Here is a 20,355-nt window from a genome sequence, read left to right as displayed (position 1 = left end):
AGTTAAAAGCTAAGGTAAGGACCATAGGTTTCAGGAAAAGAAAACTTATAAGATGAAGAAAAGCGCTTCCAAATGTGGACAATCAGATAGATTAAATACAAAGGCTTCTCCTATTATATGCACTTAACATAGAACGAATGAATATAGAAAGAGATCGGACATGTGATTTACAGCACAAAGGCATGCTTTCAAACTGAAAATATGTAAGGGCGATCCATTCATGCTATACAATAACGATAAAAGCAAGACAACATGTTTACATCAGCGAAAATGCAGTTATTATCTGTCCCTGGATGATTGCCGTCTATCTGTCCGAAGCAAATCCTCTCGATTATCCATGACCCATCTAATAGGCGAAGAAAGCTCAGAGCCACAGCTACAGTGCATTGACGAGGCAATATATCATGCAACATTGTATTCGATATTTGTAGTATCGTTTGAGTGTAATCAAAACCTTTAATTATGAGGAAGCTTTACTGTACTGGGGTAATCTTGTAAACACTGCCTACGCGGACAAGCAGGGTGCGCAAGGCAATACGGATCTCAGAAAGGAGGCTTTCTTGGCCAAGCAGCCCAACAGCTGGTAAATAGAATTGCGGTACATGCTTTAAAAACTACAACGTTCTTGCTTTTAGAGATACTTGCGATTCTTCTCGCTTAAACTTTTTGCCTCGATTACTTACGTCTTCGTCTTGGAGTTGTGACAATCCATTAAGTATAGAGATCACAACCGGTGTCCACGCTGCTACGTTGACCGGTTTTGTTTCATGATCTAACTTTGTATAGAGTGAAAAGATCTCATTACAGAGTCTATAGCGTATACGAGTCAGTCAAAGTGCTCCTATGCTCAGCCATATTTGTAACTCACGGTATCAAAGTATTTTCAATGTCATCACGTAGTTCATCTCGATCAGGAATATTCTCCAGGTTGGCGTACATTCTCATCAGTACTGAGACGTAGCATCCACCGCTAGATGCTTCCTGTTTTAATAAATTCGGTAGCTTTTTCATGAATCCTGCCAGACGAGTTAGTTGGATGATGCTCTCTTTCCCAGGCTGCCACGTAACTCACCGAAACGACAGAGAGCAACTCGCAGATCGTTGTCTTCGTTGAATGATTTTGCAAAATGGAATGACCGTCCAAGGCATCCCATCAATTCCATTAGGTGCTTCGCAGGATATGCAAAGTAGACGCCATCCTTGCCCAAGAGTTCATTCACTGTCTGGATAAGCATCAATTGCAGGATGCTTTTAGTAATGACCTGCTGGAAGTTTCGGTGTCGTTCTTCACTGATCTCGACAACAACGGATGCTCCGGAAGGACCTTCTTGATCGTGTGGTTCGCCGCCTTCACCCGTTGATGAGGATCGTAATCTATGCAGTTTATCTACTAGCTCTTGTCTATCATCAAAGAGGCCGTGCGCTGTCGTCTTTTCAAAAAGAGTGACAAATGTTTCTGTAACAAGCTGCCAGCTTTCATTATCGAGCTTTTCGACGTTCATTTCTATGTATTGCTCCAGGCAATCACATCCGATACGTGCAAGAGATTCATCCTCTGTGTTTAGAGAGAGTTAGCAATATTTGGTATTTGCGAGGTTTTGACTGGATACTTTACCTTGTGTGATGCAATCAGCAAACAAACCAAGCAAAGGTCGCATCATCTCCTTCATCTTGACAAAGTAGAATGTGTATAGATCGACGACGTTTCGCAATGCTTCTATCATTGTTGTCGATATCCAGACACTGAGATCTTCGGCGCTCATAGTACGGTGGCGCTCTGAATCCGTCTTGAGGTCATCAAAGAGAGGAAATACTATCTGTCGTGATACAGTAACCCAGAACTCGGGTGGGAAGTTGTTGCCCTGATCCTTTAGAGTATCGAACAAGTATTGCAGAGATCTAAAAATTCGTTGCTTAGTGTGATGCCACCTGCAGGTATTGCTTTTAACTTACCTTTTCCGCACTTCAACGTCTCCGCTCTTCATGGTCACCTCGCGGAAACCAAATAGCACAGCAAACCAGAACTTGACGAGAAAGTCGTCGCTGGATTGCACAGTCTGAGCGTTCGAATTGTGAGCGTCGTTGATTTCAATATTCTTTGTCTTTTCTGCAATCTCTAGCATGCGTGGTATTGTTTCCTTTATCATATCGAGCGCTGGCAAACTGATCTTTTGGAATTTACGGTTCTTTGCAAATTCCACCAAGCACGAGATATAGTCTGGGAAGGTGCCGTTTGCAACGATATCATCGAATCGATCAGCTGCTGCGCTGCGGACAATATCAAATGTCATGTGGACAATCGATTCTAGATATATAAAGGTGAGCAATTTCATATAAGCACAGTAGCGTGGATCTTACCTGATGTTTCTCTCGCGCCTGTAGCAAACACTGACAGCATAGTCTTCCATCCTGATCGGATGTGGTGTGCTCTTGCCAGTATCATTTGTGACAAGCAACGCAAAACCTGTAGCATATTGCGGGTCACTTATCTGACCTAATTGAAGTGGCAACTTGTTCCTTACCATATCCTTGATGGTAACATCCGGGTTATTCGCCAATACTTCGCGGAATGGCATCAAAAAGTCTTTTTGGAACTTAAAGTGCGGCAGCTCTTCCTTTTCAAGGAACTGCATCGCCAACTGGCGCAGTGAATCCAGTGCAAAGAAAGCAACGTTGAAATTGGATTGACATGCAACCTATGCAGTACCGTCATAGTTAGATCTCCATTCATTGAAATTATACGTAACAACAAACCTTGTTAAAGTATTCACCGAGTATAGCCCAGATATTGGACCATTCGATACGGATACGGTTCATGTTGTAGTATGAAATCTCCACCAATTTCTGCAAACTGTACATTCTTGGGTGTTCAAGATGTGCTGATGAAACAATTTCTTCCCACGATGTTTCGCAAAGTGCTTGCACAAAGTCTACAATCGCATCCTATCAAAGGGGACAAGTCAATCCAGTTACTGGTTCCAGAAAGCATTCCATAGCTTGACTTACGCCATTCAAATTAACAGTCGTAGTGAATAACTTGTCGGCAGCAAGAACCAGCGATTGAGAACTTCCGGCGCTAGCCACTTCCTCTGTAAGAGAAAGTTGAGTGTTCATTCGTGCACCTCTCCTTGAACCAGCAAAGGAGGACGAGCGACGAGATAAATCCACCGAGTTCTTTGCATTGATTGACTGCACAGTTCGCTTTGTGGTAAGGTCTGGTAAAGCACCTTGATCGACACCGCTGGTAATAAGCTGGAATCGTTCGAGCTGACTGACCGTCGACAAGACTTCTTTCCAGCTTTTCTTCAAATTGTTTCCATCAATAGCCGCAATTTCCAAAAGCGTCCTGATAGCTTCTACGTTCTTTGGTTTCATTTCATTGAGGTTCGACAAGAACGTAAACTTGGTCAAGGTCGTAACAAACGCATCCCGTTGGAGATCAACGTCGGCCGATTGGACGGTGTTCAGTAGGCAAATAATACGGATAGCATTTTTGAAACCTTCCAAGCACAGATGGACCGTTTCCATATCGTCTGATTCCTGCAAAGGACCAGAGATACCGGCCAGGAAAGCCATCCAAGCAACCTCAAACATCGGGCGCACGTGTTCAATGTGTGAAGCACTGTAGAAAGTAATTGTATCGCTTTCACCGGCACGGCGACGACTGGCAAGCATATTGCGGAACATAGCTTCTGTCTTGGAACCCATCTCCTCCGTGGCTGCTTGATACGCTTCCCGCTTAGCATCGCGAGTAATACCGGCACTGATCAAGGCATTCTGCAGACCCATTATGTTTAGCGGTCCGGTGTTCCCTGACGGGGCAAGCATGGCCGCGTCGTTTGCTGCTTCTTGCTCGTCTTTAAGTTTGATCTCATTATTGAGAATTTCATCGAAAATAGCTTCTTGCATCTCTCTAGGAATATCTCCACCATCATCAATGCCCTGATTGTTCCTCAAAAAGTCGTTCAATGTCATTCGTCGCTTGTTGTGAGGATTATGCAAATCGGTGTTCAGCATGATAGTCGAATATGCTAGCGTATATGCGGTATCTGATGAAAATATCTTAGCCCGAGATTTGCAAAGTATATCAACCGTGGGAGGCAAACCTTACCGGCGTTGGCAAAAACATCAGGGTTGTAATGTACGTAGCGTTCTGCAAACTTAAGCATAAATCGATCAATCTTTTGCCCTTCACCTGGCAAGCGGAATGTTTGCAAGAAACTGCGCAGAGCCTCCACAAATTGCATGTTCGAAAAATCCAATTCGTCGACGAATGCATGCATGATAGCAATATTTTCCGGGTCGCCTTCACCCAAGAACTCGCCCAAAGCTGCTTTGCTTAATCCTTCCGTGTTAAGCAAGAACCTTGCCACGTTCTGGTAGTCGTTCAAGTCCACAAATCGATTCTTTGCCAGAATTTGCAAACCTTTCTTGGGCTTCCAATTGAATTGCCGGATGCCTTCTTGAAGCATTTGCTTCCTATGCTTCAGATTTTCAAACTGTTCCGGATCATCCAAAGGAGGCGTTGATGAGGTATTAGCGTTGCCGTTAGGTAAAGCTGAGGAAAGACGAGAAATCGAACCATTGCTGTGGCTAGTAAGTCTTTCGCTAGACGCTCTGTTATCCTCGCTGTCTCGCGGAGTGTTCGACGAGCTTTGATCATCTTCTAGCTTTGATTCTGCAGAGACGCTTACAGAGCCATTGGCGTACCAGCTAACCAACGACCGAAGCACTGCAACGAGGCACTCCAACGATTTGAATTTGAGTGCTGATTCTGGCAACGCAGCACCGGCTTGAGCATGTTTGTCGCTAGATTGGATAGTATCGGTTGTCAAAGGAGGGGGAATCACTACAGATTTGGCGTGTAGATGGTGATGGGATGAAGTCGAACCAGTTGATGCAGGGTGAATATCGTGATCTTTTGAGTTGTGGGGTGAAGTGTGTGAAGTAGTGATTTTGGACAAAACGTTGACGAGTCTGTACGGTGCAGTCAGTGACAGCACAAAGATACCACAGCTTGATTTTGCGACTCACCTTTCATATATATTGTCTAATGCTTCTCGATCGCAATCATAATTTAAATAGATATCCACAAGTGTCTGTGGATCGTCGCAGATCTTGAGCACTGCTTTGAGCAGTGAATGCTTTTGCTGATAGGATACTGATCGCATTTCTAAAATGCGCAAAAAGATTTCACGGAAGAAAACCTCAATCTCTTTCTAAAGATCGCGGTCATGGTACGTGAGTATTACAATAAAACGTAGTTAAGATTCATACATACCTTCAAGAATTGGCGAAGACCTTGAATGACTTTGGAAAGTATCTCCAATGTAATGTCAAATACTTGAGGCACGACTGAGAAAGCATTTCTTCCCAAGCTAGGACACAGGTACTGTTTCACTTCTTGAATAAAGGGATTTACAGGATGATATCCTGATCCTTCCTGGACTGCTGCGGAGAAGAAGATCGACTGTGACGTGAAGACATGCATGTGCGAAGTTAGGATTGTTAATACTAGGTGCAGTGTCAATAGCTTTGAGCGCATGGAATAGGACCGCATGTCATTTCCCCTAATTGTTAAACGTTAGGCAGTGCTGGTTATAATTAAAGCCAAAAATCTTTTACCATTCAGAAGAGATCGGTTTCTTTGACAGTTTACACAGTGCACGGAAAACAAGGATAGCATCCTTGATATAAAGATCAGCTTCCGTCTCATAAGCATCAGCTTGCGAATCATCATGTTCAAAAGATCCTCGATTCTCGGATGCACTGCATGACTATTTGTAAGCTCCATGTCTCTCGTCACCAAAGCATTCATTGCTTTTTTCCCTATCCCCTCACCTATCGTTCTCTACTGTCTGCTTTTCCGATTCTTGTTCCTGACCATTTGTCGGCTTTTCCTCTGTTTCCGCCTCATCAGCTTCAGGTGCTTGTTCGGCCTCTACTGAATCCGTTTTATTTAGCTTTTGAGAAACTTCGGTGATATTCTCTTCGTGGAAAACGTTCGCGCTGTCGTTAAGAAATTCTTCAGAGTTATCAGTTGCTTTGCCAGATGGCAGTTTTCGACCCATTTCATTGCGCGCCATATTTGCTTCGGCAATAATCTGCTCTTGGAACGTATTATCCTGCTCTGTTCCCACATTGTTTTCTGCTCCTGCCTTTTCGTCGTTGCTCTCGCTGTTCGATGTCTCTTTACTCTCGGTGATGTTGACATTGCCATTCAAAGAGGTTGTTGAAGTAGCGTTCCGAGGCGGCAAAGGATTTGGTTTAACTCGGCGGAAAATGTGATCGACCATTTGAGCCAACGTGACCTGAGCAATATTCTGATTTGCGCTATTTCGTGATAGCAAAAATATATTGTAGGTTGTGCGGACTGCTTTGAGAAGAGTACTCTGGTGAATCGGGTTGTTCGTAGAGTAAACAGCATCGAGCAAGGTCTAGTAGGTTATCTGATAAGTCGATGATGGTTTTCCAAGCTCCCTTTTCTTTCATCGCCGTTACCTTGATAATTTGGAGTTGCACTTTTTCATTCGTATCTTCTCCAATAAATGATTCGCAAATGCTGTCCACAACCCTTTCCATCACTTGAGATTGAGCAACCTCGTCCTCTATATCAGCAAGGTAGTTATAGGTAATAAATTTCCCCAAACAATCCAGAGCTATGGTCATCAGATTCGCGGATCTCGTGTCAATAGCAGTTTGCAATGCCGTTAGAATGACAGTCGAGCTAAACGAGTTGCCAGATTCGATGAGTACACAGCCCACGCAAGCAAGATTATAAGTTTTTACCGAGTCTGATTCTCTGGTGGTGGTTCTCCATTCGTAAGCATATCTGGCATAATTAGCAAACATTAATTTGGAATATTACATTGTTTAATGGCGAAAAGGAACATACTGTGAGCATTCCGTACAGCTTCATTCAGCGTCTTGTTCTTGCGCGCTTCCTTGGTGTTAAGGATCTTTTCCAGCGCATTGACAACAAAGACGGCACTCGAAGTTGCCTGCGAAGCCTGCATGGATGTCCTGGCGGATGGGAGGGATGATAACTGTGGCGAGGAGTCTGTCGGTGAAGCGGCCATGACGATGATTATGTCGAAAGGTACGCTTTATTCGAGAACCAATCAAGGTACTCGCCTGTGTGAGATGCCGTGAGCGAATTTATTGGGCTTGTTTGCCGTTAAAGATTATGCAAAAGATCTTTAACTTCCAAGATTATTCGCCAGGAAGGGTTCTGCAGGTGAAAACTCGCGTAGCCTTTTTGGACTTTTACAATTTTGGGTTTCATCCGCCCACTGCTGGGGATATAGGCTATCATCCAATGTTTAAGCCCATACCAACAATGTTTTCTCAAGATAAGCAGAACAGACTACCCTACATTAAATTGGAATAATGCAATACATTGCAGATTTTATTGTGTATAGAAGCGGTTCAATTGCTAATCATCCCATGGCACTGCGCCCAAAACGCTCAGACCCGTTCCTGCTGCTTCCTCAGCCTTCTTTGCGTTTTCCAAGTACATGACAAGAGCTTCATCTGCACCGTCCTTCTTATCCTTTCCTCCCTTTTTCTTTGTCTTATCCACTATGGCGACGACTCCAGATTTTTGTTTCATAGCATCAGACATGACCGGAGCAGATGAAGCCGTTTCTGGGTTAACAGTGCTGATAGGCTCCGCAGAAGCATTAGCATCCTGCGCTGTTTCGAAGAAGTTATCTTTCCGCTTCTTGGGCGGTTTGGCTTCATGTTCCTGTGTAGCCTCCTTTCTTTTCAGCTGCTTTTTAGCTTTCTCTGCAGTTTGAGGCTTTGTAAGTGCTTTCTCCTGCTTATTTTCGGCGCTGCGCTTTTTCATCTTCGTCGACTTCTCTTTGTCCGCTTTAGCCTTCTTTTCTCTCGATTTCGAATCCAATTTGGTGGTATCGTGGGTATTAACTTGTGCCTTGCGTTGCCGTTTATGCTGTTCCTTTACTTTTCCATCCACGGCATCCTCGTTACTGGTTTCTGGTCCTTTTCGCTTTGCTTTCTTCTTCGTTTCCTCCAATTTGGTGTCTCCTTGCTTACGTTTCTTGCCTGACTTCGCATCCTTTGGTTGTGTCTGCTCATTGGAATTATCGTCTGTAAGCTCGCTCTCTTTCTTCTTCATCTCTTTCAGTCGTTTCAATCGCTGCTTCTTTTCAACAAGATTTGCGTTTGCTTCATGCTTTCGTTTACGTTCCAAGAATTTAGCATCGAATCGCTGTCCGTCCAGTACACGTAAAGATGGGATCAAGGCAAGGATCTTCGGAGTGATGTTAGCATATTCTGCAAGGTTAATTTTGTTTACATCTTTGCATTTACCTTTTCCCTGTAATCTTCCTTTTCGGTGATAGGATTGCCTTTCAGGTTCAAGTTTGTCAACTTCAAAAGAGATCCTAAAGCACGGATATCCCTGTATTCGTATGATTAACAATGACCGTACATAAACTGCATCGGTACGGTCCTGATTACCTCCATTCAGAAAGTTTGTTGTTTCCAAAATCGATAATCTCGAGCGTTTGGCATTCTCGCAAGGTGTCAGAGATCTTATCGATGTTGTTGTCGTTCAAGCGCAACTCTCGGAGGGACTTGTTCTTGGACAAGTCAGGTACAGTTGTAAGATGGTTGTGAGCTGCTGATAGTTTTGACAATCCATACAAAGAATAGAAAGACGGAAGCGTCTCTAGCCTGTTGTGGGAAAGTACTAGTTATAGCATTCGTTAGTGCAACCAGTTAGATGTTTGCTGCAACCATGTATATACCTATAGTATTCAAGCTGCTCAAGGCTGCCAAGTCTTCCACTTTTGTAATTTGATTGTGATTAAGAATAAGAGCTTTCAAGTTTAGCAGCTCATTGATGCGATCGTCAAGTTGTTTCAGCTGGTTATGGCTCATATTCAAGACTACAAAATATTAATATCTGAATGTTAACAAAGTCAGGCTTATCTGATTTACCAATAAGGTTTTCTAGAGACTGGATGCCGTCCAAACTATCCAGCTTGTTCTCGGAGAGATTAAGCCAGGTAAGCGAGGATAACTTGTGCAAACCGGCAAGAGGATGTTTGCCACCCAATTCGTTTTTAGACAAGTTCAATTTTCGCAACGATGTGCATTGTGACAGATCCTCGACGATCGAGATTCCCCTTTTACTTGCATCGGCCTCTGTAATCTCTGGAGGTTGTTTCTGACACCAATCGGAAAGGATCGCCGAGCTCAGTTTCATTGATCAGAAAGATTGATTGTCGGGTAAAAAGGGGCGGGCGTTGCTGGGCTTCTCGTGTCGAATTTTTCAGACCATCTTTTTATTGCTTTTTATGCAAAGCGCCATACGCCGACATTTACTAGCTTCGTCAAGGCAACGACGATCGCTTTGGACGAGAGCCACCGCCAGCGGCAAAGACTTGAAAGAGTGTATTGCTACTGTCTGTGCACCGTGGAAGAACAAGCGGATCAATGCCTGCATCGCTCTCGTGTCAAAATCTTTCAATGACTACAGCAACGTGGCACGGGAGCTCAATGAACAACTTACGCCTGCAACTATGGTCGGTGCTGTCGTCGATCGAGTAGCAGGCTTGCAACACGGTGTTACACTGTATATTGGAAGCGAGGACGAAGAAGTAGTCGGTTTCCACATTGCCGACAGCCGCGAGAGACACAAGGTTCGAAGTATCTCAGTAGGTCGATGGGGTCGTGTAGAGGATTTTGACCGCTTGCGGTTTCAAGGCAACAAGCTAGACGAGTCTGGATGGGATGTGTTTGGTACAATCAGTCGTCCTGCGCAGCATCATGTGTTACCGCAGTCTCTGCAAGGCTGTTCCGATATGCCTTCGTTCATTTTTATGGCATCCGACAATGAGCCCGATCACTTACTGCAGGCATTGGACCATCACTATCCACAGACGACAAAGGTGAGGGTTGATATTTGGACGATGTGGTCAATTTTTTAAGCTAATCGGTACATTGCTTAAGCTCGGTATTATCGGTGCATCTACACCTTTCATTACGGGCGAACCATATATGCTTTTCGACAAGGACCATCCTCAGATGGCCGCTGGTATCGTGGGTCTAGCTGCTTTTAATAAATCCAAGAAGAATGTAGACGTTACCATAGAGCATACTTCACTGAAGCCTCTGGGTCAGCCCATGACAATTACAAGGTAGACAAAGTATTGGTTTTTGTTAATCACGCGATATTAACAATACTCTTGAAGATGCCGTGGTAATATTATTCTTGACTTGGATCAAGCTGGAGCAACAGGATTATTATTAGCTCTTATACAACAAGGCCAGAATGCAAGAATAGCCAAAGATCAAGAGTTTTATCTCGGTATATATCCTCCTGGTCACCGGGATTGCGATCCTACAAAGGTAAACTTAAGACATCGAGCTTTTAGAAACCGAGCTGACATTTAATACTATATACAGATGGCAGTGAATCGAATAACTAGCGGTGATCCATCTAGAGGAAATATGTCGATCGATACAACGGCCGATCTTCAAGTCGGCCAAGTTGTGCAGGTAAACAGCAAGACCGTAGCAGAGTATATTGGAAAACTCAAGTTGGCCGACTCTAGTTTATGAAACGAGTGACGGTATCAAGTGAATTGACTGCCGAAGAAGGGTCGTCGGCGCTGGCTGTTGTAGACAGAGACCATACCATCGATGCTTCTCCTATACACCTGCCCGAAAAAGGACGTCTGCTAGAAGATGTTTTCGGCGCTGCAAGCGAGAATGGCATCATACTAGGACGACCCGGCCTTTCAAGTCAGATCCTGGATGTACCCTTTTCAAAAGCCAAATTCAATTTATAGACCAACATGATTGTATAATATATATATTTATATTTATATTTAATGCAAAAAGTTTTATGCTGGGAGTCTATTCCAGCATGTAGTAATAGCAAATACCGACTAGTAATGAAAACAAGGAGAAGGGAAAGGGTATGATTAAGATACTGTTGATAATGAGGTCTGAAAAAGGGCAAAGCTCAAGAAGCCGGTGCGATGGGAGGAACGGTCCGCCCGCCGGCCATATATTGCTTCTTGGCATACCTGGGTGTACGGTTCTTGCTATGAATCTTCAAATGACGGCGCAAGTTGCTCTGAACACTGAATTTGCGTCCACAAGTTGGTTCAGAGCAGACAAAAGGCCTTTCGCCAGTGTGCGAATAAATGTGGATTCTCAGGGACGACGGTCTAGAAAATGCCTTTTGGCAAAAGGTGCACTTAAATCGGTTTCCAGTTCTGTCGTTGTTTCTGCTGCTATTGTAATCAGCATCGTCTTGTTCCTTGTCAGAATCCCCATCTTGGGAGCTATCGTGATCCGTTGTCGTCGGTGTAATAGGCATTCGGGAAGTAGTCGAAGTAGATGAAGAAGCAGACAAATTAGGAGGAGGTGGATTACGGCTGCTCATAAAGTCGGATGCTGTGTGTGATGATATCGCTCTTCGATGGTAAGTCTCTGATGAAGGAAGCAGGCGTCTGAACGCTGATTTGGACTGCGTGTAGTCAGAGAAGGATCGTGCATGGCCGGGACGAAGCAGGGGCCATTTTTCCGCAGGTCGGACCCGGGGTTCCATAGGCGAAATACTCAATGCTGCAACCTTCTGCGACAAGCCAGCTTCCTTCAGCGGAGGCAGCAACGAAGAGTGCACTTGCTGGTCAGACGCGTGTCTTCGGTGACGTATGAAACGAGATGGCGACGCTCGTTCGAGATCTGCAGAGCCGGTTACTAAGTCAACAGTCAAGGTCTATATCCAACGGACGTTACCTTCTTGCTCTTCTCTGCCAGAGAGTCCTTCCAGCATCAGTTTTATTGAGGGTAGCTTTGGTTTCTCCATTGCGAAAGAAAGAGATGCAAGGGAAAAACCTGTTTTGAAAAGCCTGAGGGAAAAGGAGAAAGTGATCGCCCGTTGCCACGAGGACCGTGCTGATCCCGCGCGCTTATCATTTTTCTGCCTTGCATGCGTCTCATTTGTAAAGCTTAGGAAACATTGGGCTTAATTGATACTTCTTTTTTGTAAAAGACATCCACCTTTGCATTAAATCTTGTGTACTTACAATCGTTTTGACTTTAAGGACGCTACATAACTGCAGTTGATCGACTACAGACATGGAAAATCCTAAATGTTGTATTCATATTATTCACAGGAAAAGCAAACTCATGTACAGAACAAGGACTGAGAGGATGGTCTTGAATAAATCAATCAATTATGCTCCCTCTGTATGCGCTGGTCAACCATTCCTTCAACTGCGGGGTTTCTTGTCTCTTATCCCGAAGATCGTATTGCTCGAACCACCGCCTTCGGCTTTTGCTTGACTCCCGAGCTCATCTACCAGACCGTTAGGCCGCTCCTTACAAAATGGTATGTCTACAATAGATTCATATATCGATGGGGGAATCGGCTCGTAGGTTTTGGATGCCACGGGCGGAAGAACATCTTCGCGCTTGCTGAATCGCGAAAGCTGATGGTGTGCCTACTTGGGTTGCAAACAGCGCACAGCATGGAGAATCCATCTGCATGTTATTAGTGCATTGAGTTGAAAGCAGAGAATGGGAAAGGATGACAAAAGGAAAAAACGTGTACTCATTGAATATTCTTTCTGCACCTGTAGGGCATGCGAGTAGACATCAAGGTACGACGATTTCGCGACTTCATTCGATGCACTTGCACTTATAATATGATCGCTAGCGTAAACTATTGTCACGCTCTGACCGTGTCAAGAGTGTCGATTTGCATCCAACAGAACCTTGGGTGCTGGCGAGTTTGTATAACGGACACGTTTACATATACAACTACGAAACACAAGTACGTTGCGGCTCACAGTTACGGCGTTATGTCTCTACAGCACTTCTTATATGGATCAACATTTTAAATAGGCACTTGTCAAGACTTTTGAAGTAACCGAGACGCCTGGTACAGTGTCAAATTATGTTGCCACGTGGCAGTCTATTCTGACCAGAAATGCACAGTTCGCGCTGCCAAGTTCATTGCACGCAAAAATTGGATCGTAACAGGCTCGGACGACTCGCAGATTCGCGTATTCAACTACAACACGCACGAGAAAGTAGCCAGCTTCGAAGGTCACCCTGATTATATCCGTTGCTTGGCTGTTCATCCTACACAACCGCTCGTGCTTTCTGGCTCTGATGATATGACAATTCGCTTGTGGGATTGGGAGAAAGGATGGAAATGCGTCCAGGTACGTTGAATAGCTCAAGTCGAAAGTATTGCTTAATCAGACTTATGGATTCCTGGCAGATTTTTGAAGGCCACTCCCACTTTGTCATGCATTTGGCCTTTAACCCCAAAGACTCCAATACGTTTGCCTCGGCTGGTCTTGACGGTCTCATCAAGGTTTGGTCTTTGGGCTCAAGCGTACCTAACTTCACCCTCGAGGGTCACGAGAAAGGTGTCAACTACGTCGACTATTACCACGGCGGCGATAAACCATATTTGATTTCATGCGCTGATGACAAGTGAGTTTCTATAAAGAGCAACGTTCAATGCAGCAACTTAATCCGGGGAGCATAGTCTCGTGAAAGTTTGGGATTACCAGAACAAGAACTGTGTACAGACCTTGGAAGGCCACAGCCAAAACGTTAACTTTGCATCATTCCACCCTGAATTGCCGATTATCATGTCTGGCTCTGAAGATGGAACTGTCCGAATCTGGCACTCTGAAACTTATCGCCTAGAGAACACGCTCAACTATGGATTAGAACGAGCATGGTGCATCGCATACCAAAAGGGTGGAAACAACGTCGCCCTCGGCTACGACGAAGGTTCCGTTGTCATAAAGCTTGGTAGAGAAGAGCCAGCTGTCTCTATGGACGCTTCCGGAAAAATCATCTGGGCAAAGCACTCGGAAATCCAGACGGCCAATTTGAAGACTGGTGTTGGTGGGTAGAAAAATGACAATATCAACGCATGTATCGTCAAGCTTACATAGAAATCATCAGATGAAAATGCCAAGGATGGAGAAAGACTAGCACTACCTATCAAGGATCTTGGAAGCTGCGAAGTTTACCCTCAGACTCTTCAACACTCGCCAAATGGTCGCTTTGTAGTCGTTTGCGGTGATGGTGAATACATCATTTACACAGCATTGAACTTGAGAAACAAGAGTTTCGGCAGCGGTGTCGGCTTCGCATGGGCTGCGGATTCCAACGTGTAGGTCTATCAGTACCTTTATGTAAACGGGAAAGTAACTAGATATCTTTTTAGTTATGCCGTCCGAGAGTCAACATCTAGAGTCAAGATCTTTAGAAACTTTAGAGAGCGTGCTGGTCTGCTTCCCAAGCTGAATTACGCAGCCGAAGGCATCTTCGGCGGTACTCTTTTGGGTGTGCGCTCAAATGGTTTCTTGAACTTTTACGATTGGGAAACCGGTGCCGTTGTCCGACGAATTGACGTGGATGCCAAAAACGTGAGCAGAATTTTAATTCATCTCAAAAGGTGTACGACTGATCATGATCTCTTTAGGTTTTCTGGTCTGATGCAGGAGATCTCGTTGCTATCGTTTGCGAGGACTCTTTCTACATCCTTCGATACAATGCACAAGCTTACGCCCAATTTATTGAGAATGGCGGTGATCCAGGTCTCGAAGGTGTCGAAGAGGCTTTTGAGTTTGAGAATGATGTCTCTGAAAGGTTCGTAAATTATTTCATTTGGAGATATTCCTATGTTACTAACCTTAGATTGTAGTGTGAGAACTGGTACTTGGGCAGGAGATTGTTTCATCTACACAAACAATGCGAACAGACTTAACTATCTTGTTGGTAACGAGACATATACCATCAGCCATTTCGACAGGTATGCTTCGCAGGAAAGCGGGGAGAATGTTCATATTCTGATCCGTCATTTTTTCATTAGACCCATGTACCTTTTGGGTTACCTGCCTCGTGACAATCGCGTATACTTGGCTGATAGAGTAAATATTATCCGAGGCCATCAAACAGAATTGCATTGCTAACTTACCTCATAGGATGTAAATGTATACAGCTACGGCTTAGCATTGACAGTTATCCAATATCAGACCGCAGTTTTGCGTGGAGACTTAGAAGCTGCCGCCGGCATCCTACCTTCTATCCCTAACGATCAACGCAGTCGCATTGCACGTTTCCTGGAGTCACAAGATCTTAAGGAGCTTGCATTGGATATCTCAACAGATCCTGAGCAAAAGTTTGATTTAGCGGTCCAGTTAGGAAAACTGGATGTTGCCACCCAAATCGCGCGTGAGCTCCGTAGTGAATCACGATGGAGAAACCTCAGCGATGTTGCTCTGGCAGCCTGGAAATTCGATCTGGCTGAAGAATGTCTCAAGAATGCAAAGGATCTGAGCGGCTTGCTCCTATTTTACACAGCAAATGGAAGCCGGGAGGGCATTCGGAAAGTAGCGGATCAAGCTCGTAAGTTGATCAAATTGTCCACCATGCTCAGCGTAAAATAAACTGACTCGCGATCACAGTGGAACAGGGCAAAAACAACATTGCATTTACAGCCCTCTTTGAGCTCGGAGCTGTAGATGAAGCTATCGACCTCTTGATCAAGACAGAACGTGTACCAGAAGCAGCCATGCTGGCCAGAACGTACGCTCCAGAACGAATGTCAGAAATTGTAAAGTTGTGGAAGGCGGATTTGGAAGCAAAGAACCGTGAAAAGACAGCGAAGAGTCTGGCTGATCCTGCAGAGTATCCAAACCTGTTTACAGAAATGACCTCTTCGTAAAAAGAAAAAAATTGATTTGCTTATACAATTCTTACGATTAAAAGAACATCACATTGTGGCTATTTTTACATGACATTCTTTGTTTTCCATGCATAATACGACTATGTATGCATTGCAACAGTGTGGAAAGCTACCATATATTGTCCTTCCCAGGCGGTGTGCAAATTTCATTTGCAGTTTCACCAAGTCGAATACAGTGCTGTTGTCTCAGGAGTTACGTTTTTCACCAGTGGATTCACAATGGAGTCAATCAATGGAGACCAACCTCAAATCGATCGCAATGAAGACGAGGAATGGTGGGAAACAGAAGATCAGGAAATTTTTGATGCTACTTCGACGGCGCGAGAGGCTCCCTCTGCTGAAAATGCAGCGCAATCGGCAGAAAAGGCCATTGATGAAGCTGCTCTGCGAAAAGCCATTCTGAAAATTCAAAGCGATACCTCGATTGATAGAAAGGAAAAAGCAAGACTGATGCAGGTAACGGCAAAGGACTTTAACCAAAAAGCCCAAATCAATGGTGCTAACGAGAGAGTTTTCATTGATTACACAGTATTTAATGTCACATGGTTCCTTACCACCGCCGCCTTCAACTGATGGGAAATCTACCTTACTGTCAAGTGCTGCTCACAAGCCGGACAATGCAGATGGAGGAGCTTCTGAGGCTGAAGCATACTCTAAAAGTTATCATGTAAGGATAAGGTTGTTTTGGACCAAGCATAGCAGGATAAAAACTGATTCTCTCTCTTTTCAAATCTAGTCTGAAGACATATTAGGATGCAAACATTATCAGCGAAAAGTCAAATTAGAAGCAAACTGCTGCAAACGGATATTTCCCTGTCGATTTTGTCATGACGATGCCAGCGATCACAATATTGTACGCAGCGAGACGAAAAATATGCTTTGCATGCTATGCATGACATTTCAGCCAGCTTCTCAGACATGCCGGCAATGCAACGCTGTAGTAGCACGATATTACTGCGACAAGTGCAAATTGTGGGACGACGATCCAGAGAAATCCATATACCACTGCGACGATTGCGGAATATGCCGGCAGGGCAAGGGGTTAGGGAAGGACTTTTTCCATTGCAACAAGTGTAACATTTGCATGTCTATCGTCATGAAAGACAAGCACAGATGCATCGAGCGAAATTTGGAAAGCGACTGTCCGATCTGTGGAGAATATATGTTCACTAGCACCAGTACAGTCATTTTCATGGTAAGTATGCATATATGTATCACATGTAGGAATTATTGTTTATTCATTCGTTTTTCAGCCTTGTGGGCATTGCATCCACAAAGTCTGCTACACGGCATACATTCAAACATCCTACCAGTGTCCCACTTGTTTAAAATCATTGGGTGACATGTCGCAGTACTTTGCACGACTGGACCGCGAACTCGAACGACAGCCGATGCCACCAGAGTACGAAAAGTACATTGCACACATATTTTGCAACGATTGCGAAAGAAAATCTCCAGCCAAATACCACTTCTTTTACCACAAATGCGCTCACTGTGGAAGTTACAACACAACAGTTTTGAAAACTGAAAACACAGAAGAGACTGCACAGAATTCTGGAGACGAAGAGAGGCCTAATACATCTTCTTCGATCTCTGTGGACGCGGTGGCAGCGACCTCTGACGCCCTTGGCTTACTGAGCATTTCTGAGCCCGAGCAAAGTGGGACCAACGGCGCTGCCTCATCATCAACTACAACAACAGCCAACGGTTCTCGAAGCAACCATGCAAGCACTTCCTCCTCTACTGAGGAGATTACCAACACCCTTGATTTACTGAGCATCCGTCATGCGGAGCAGCAGCAAAATGGAGCTAGTTCCAGCAGCAGCGAGACAAGCTCGTCTACACCATCCAGCAGCTCCTCTCCAAGCAACAATCAAAATGACCAAACAACAAGTCGCTCTTCTTCGTTCATTTCCTCTACATCTTTAGCCATTCGCTCTTCCTCCACGAATAATAACCACAACGAGTCCACAAATGATAATAAACGATGATGATGATGAGCTACAGTTTTGTAACCCCATTTATTCTCTATGTTCCTGATTGTTTTGTTGACGTGCCCTGGATTCATCCATCGATGCCATCATGGCCAGCTGAAGCTCGATATCTTCGTCAGGTATCTCTTCGTCAAGTATGCCATGTTCGTCTGCATGCCTATCTCTGTAATAAATGTGAGAAACCTCCTCTTTATCTGTCTTGCAGCAGTAGACACATACTCAAGTCGATCATCTGCATTATCATCTTCCACTTGGCCTTCCACCACGTCTTCTTCGTCTTCAGGGAACGCTCCTGGTATACGATGCTGTCTCAATTGTTCTCTCAACTGTCGCAATCCATGGGTATTGATAAGCTCGCCGAGCCAGCGTGGAAGATTGCCCAGTCCTGGAAGAATGGGCCCATCGGCTCTGCCGTTATGCTCATAGGCCCGTATAGAGTCTGGAGGTGGTAAAGGATCGTACATGTGGAAGCTGGAGCTCTTGATGGAGGAAGGTAGATATGATAACAGTTGCTGAATATCAAGCAGTACAATGTGTCGTGATACGCTCAATGGAATTTCGTCGCTCTGCACGCAATCCACCTTTGCGTGTGCCTTGGATGCATCGACAAGATCTTTTTCCACGACTAGGTGAGCGTTGGATTTTAACCATTCCAATACTTCTGGTTCCTTGAAAAATTCAAAAGTTCGCTCGACGAAAAGTGCAATTAGTAGATCGAGGTAATCGCTTGTGGGTCTAACATATCCCATAAGTAATTCGTATGACAAGCAAGAGATACTTTCACACTTACATTTGCAGAAAATGCTGTTCATTAACACTCCCACTTTCACCCAATTTCTCAAACAAGCGAGGGATAGTCGAAGGGAACTTGACAATGGCTTCTTGTAGCATTTCGGAGCTCTTTTGATGCGATTTTCCGCCTTCGAGTTTGTACTGTGCATACGCAGCCGAGAAGCTAAAGTTTGGAAGGGATGTAAGATCCACGGGGTACAGTTCTCCGCTAGTTTTCCAGTTTGAGTACATTTGCACGACATATTGGTACTGCTTTGCAGACAAAGCGTGTACATCCAGTGACAGCAGAGCTCCAAGCGGATCAGACTCGGGGTTTACGCTTTCCACATTGGTCAAAACCAGAGATATTTCAACAAGATATACAAAATTTTCTCTTACCTGAAAAGCAGTTTGTTGAACTCAAAAGCTGTCCTCCAGCATCCACGTCGTGTTAAGAATTGTATGTGACGGAAGATGGCAAGGAAGAACGAACGATTTTCCGCGTTTCTATATGAGAGACGGCTAGTGCCAGAATACGGTTGAAACTGTGGATGGAACGCTCTTTCCGAGGCATACAATGCACGTTCTTTTTGGAGTATTCTTGAATGAGTCACTCTGGGTACACTTTACGAGACCACTTTACAACTCACCTATGCAGTCTCCTGCCATAGTCCAGTCACCGCTTTGCTTCGCCATTTCTGATACTTGCAGCAACGTGTCCACATGGTATGGATAACGGCTTAAAAGGAACATAAGAGCATTGGGATTATGCGTAGCAACAGCACTGAGAAATTCGAACTGAGCTTCTTGATATTCATCGTCATGCTTGAATACAAAGTACGAGATGCCTAAAAGTATATAGAGTCAACATTTGTGCAATAAAAGATTCGCAGTAGAAGCAAATCTCACCATTTTTCGTATCTACAGTCTCCATGGATAGACCTTGTCTCCTATAAGGATACCAATCTACCTTTGGGTTGGCCAGCTTCTGCTTCTTCAAATTTCTGCATACTCATCCTGTGAGTTAAAAATGATTTTGCCCGCTCCTGCTCCCGACCGTACCTTCCGGATGGATGCAGTCTGCTTTCGCTGTTGACCACTCTTGATCCAAACATGCGCTTCATCTCGGCTTCCGCATCCAGATATTTGTATTCGACCGACAATAAGCTTCTTCGTTGCTCGGTGTTATTCTCTGTCGCTGTTCCAGTTTCGCCTTGATCCTTACTAGAATTCATTGTTACATGATGTGATAGCAGCATTCTGGGCTTTTCTTTACACTGTACCTTTCCACAGACACTTGTTTCAGGATTTCATCCAATTCTTGCATGCTCATATCAGACCCTGTTTTTTTCTTCGACTCTGCTGCTGTCTTTTTCTTCTTATTCTTTTTCTTCCCTTTCTTTGAACCGGAAGACTGTTGCTGCTGTTTTGCCTACATCTATACGTGTCAGGTACTCCTATAGCAATTGGCATAAGCGATAGAGACACGTACCTTGGACGGTTTTGAATCTCGAGGCCGATCGTTTGCCTTTTGCTCCTCAGGTTCTTCGTTTACTTGCTCTTCCTGCACCTCTTCCTTTCCTTGTTCCAATTCTTGGTCCTCATTATCATCGTCACCTTCATTTAGCTGCATTCCACGCGCCAGTTAACGTTTCAGCTGCGTTTGCTTATTGAGAACAATAGGGCACTTGCCAGATCGAACAAGTTTTGTGCTTTTTGAGGACGATCGTGTTCTTCCTCTGACAATTCCTCTTGTTCTTCTTCAAGCTTCTGAGCTTCCTCGATCTCTTGCTGCTGCTGCAACCGGCGAATAGCACGCAGGGACAT

At 44.5% G+C, this 20,355-nt stretch overlaps 7 protein-coding genes across 7 annotated transcripts; 3 read left to right on the top strand and 4 right to left on the bottom strand.

Annotated features, from left to right (window-relative positions):
• Positions 1-473: 473 nt before the first annotated feature.
• On the bottom strand, positions 474-7,079 carry VTP01DRAFT_4645 (uncharacterized protein; the record flags this gene model as incomplete). The annotated part of the gene is made up of 18 exons (XM_069383349.1): positions 474-614; positions 684-810; positions 869-1,016; positions 1,073-1,555; positions 1,616-1,899; positions 1,954-2,305; positions 2,359-2,464; positions 2,523-2,696; positions 2,755-2,943; positions 3,007-4,049; positions 4,112-4,977; positions 5,035-5,219; positions 5,282-5,570; positions 5,626-5,769; positions 5,842-6,437; positions 6,502-6,727; positions 6,790-6,832; positions 6,896-7,079. 18 exons carry the CDS (start codon positions 7,077-7,079, stop codon positions 474-476), a joined length of 5,580 nt encoding a protein of 1,859 aa, XP_069244059.1.
• A 356-nt stretch (positions 7,080-7,435) lies between these two features.
• Positions 7,436-9,235, bottom strand: VTP01DRAFT_4644 (uncharacterized protein; the record flags this gene model as incomplete). The annotated part of the gene is made up of 5 exons (XM_069383348.1): positions 7,436-8,275; positions 8,335-8,425; positions 8,485-8,716; positions 8,775-8,915; positions 8,968-9,235. The coding sequence occupies 5 exons, from the start codon at positions 9,233-9,235 to the stop codon at positions 7,436-7,438; spliced, it is 1,572 nt and encodes a 523-aa protein (XP_069244058.1).
• A 91-nt stretch (positions 9,236-9,326) lies between these two features.
• On the top strand, positions 9,327-10,823 carry VTP01DRAFT_4643 (uncharacterized protein; the record flags this gene model as incomplete). Its single annotated transcript, XM_069383347.1, has 5 exons — positions 9,327-9,920; positions 9,982-10,169; positions 10,224-10,380; positions 10,438-10,530; positions 10,587-10,823. 5 exons carry the CDS (start codon positions 9,327-9,329, stop codon positions 10,821-10,823), a joined length of 1,269 nt encoding a protein of 422 aa, XP_069244057.1.
• A 176-nt stretch (positions 10,824-10,999) lies between these two features.
• On the bottom strand, positions 11,000-11,851 carry VTP01DRAFT_4642 (uncharacterized protein; the record flags this gene model as incomplete). The annotated part of the gene is made up of 2 exons (XM_069383346.1): positions 11,000-11,727; positions 11,782-11,851. The coding sequence occupies 2 exons, from the start codon at positions 11,849-11,851 to the stop codon at positions 11,000-11,002; spliced, it is 798 nt and encodes a 265-aa protein (XP_069244056.1).
• A 522-nt stretch (positions 11,852-12,373) lies between these two features.
• Positions 12,374-15,742, top strand: VTP01DRAFT_4641 (uncharacterized protein; the record flags this gene model as incomplete). Its single annotated transcript, XM_069383345.1, has 14 exons — positions 12,374-12,376; positions 12,627-12,647; positions 12,704-12,820; positions 12,892-12,928; positions 12,985-13,214; positions 13,274-13,491; positions 13,547-13,914; positions 13,975-14,185; positions 14,240-14,441; positions 14,498-14,664; positions 14,720-14,827; positions 14,888-14,945; positions 15,000-15,423; positions 15,483-15,742. 14 exons carry the CDS (start codon positions 12,374-12,376, stop codon positions 15,740-15,742), a joined length of 2,424 nt encoding a protein of 807 aa, XP_069244055.1.
• Positions 15,743-15,982: 240 nt separating this feature from the next.
• VTP01DRAFT_4640 (uncharacterized protein) lies at positions 15,983-17,754 on the top strand (the record flags this gene model as incomplete). The annotated part of the gene is made up of 4 exons (XM_069383344.1): positions 15,983-16,219; positions 16,293-16,430; positions 16,500-16,958; positions 17,017-17,754. The coding sequence occupies 4 exons, from the start codon at positions 15,983-15,985 to the stop codon at positions 17,752-17,754; spliced, it is 1,572 nt and encodes a 523-aa protein (XP_069244054.1).
• A 30-nt stretch (positions 17,755-17,784) lies between these two features.
• Positions 17,785-20,355, bottom strand: VTP01DRAFT_4639 (uncharacterized protein; the record flags this gene model as incomplete). The annotated part of the gene is made up of 10 exons (XM_069383342.1): positions 17,785-17,920; positions 17,977-18,492; positions 18,548-18,868; positions 18,928-19,114; positions 19,179-19,376; positions 19,438-19,532; positions 19,591-19,752; positions 19,812-19,960; positions 20,021-20,155; positions 20,221-20,355. 10 exons carry the CDS (start codon positions 20,353-20,355, stop codon positions 17,785-17,787), a joined length of 2,034 nt encoding a protein of 677 aa, XP_069244053.1.

This window comes from Rhizomucor pusillus (genome assembly GCF_041956525.1).
Source record: "Rhizomucor pusillus strain CBS 183.67 unplaced genomic scaffold VTP01scaffold_2, whole genome shotgun sequence".
NCBI classification, from domain to species: Eukaryota; Fungi; Mucoromycota; class Mucoromycetes; order Mucorales; family Lichtheimiaceae; genus Rhizomucor; species Rhizomucor pusillus.
Note: the sequence above shows the minus strand (reverse complement) of the source record. Positions and strands in the feature narration are given on the sequence as shown.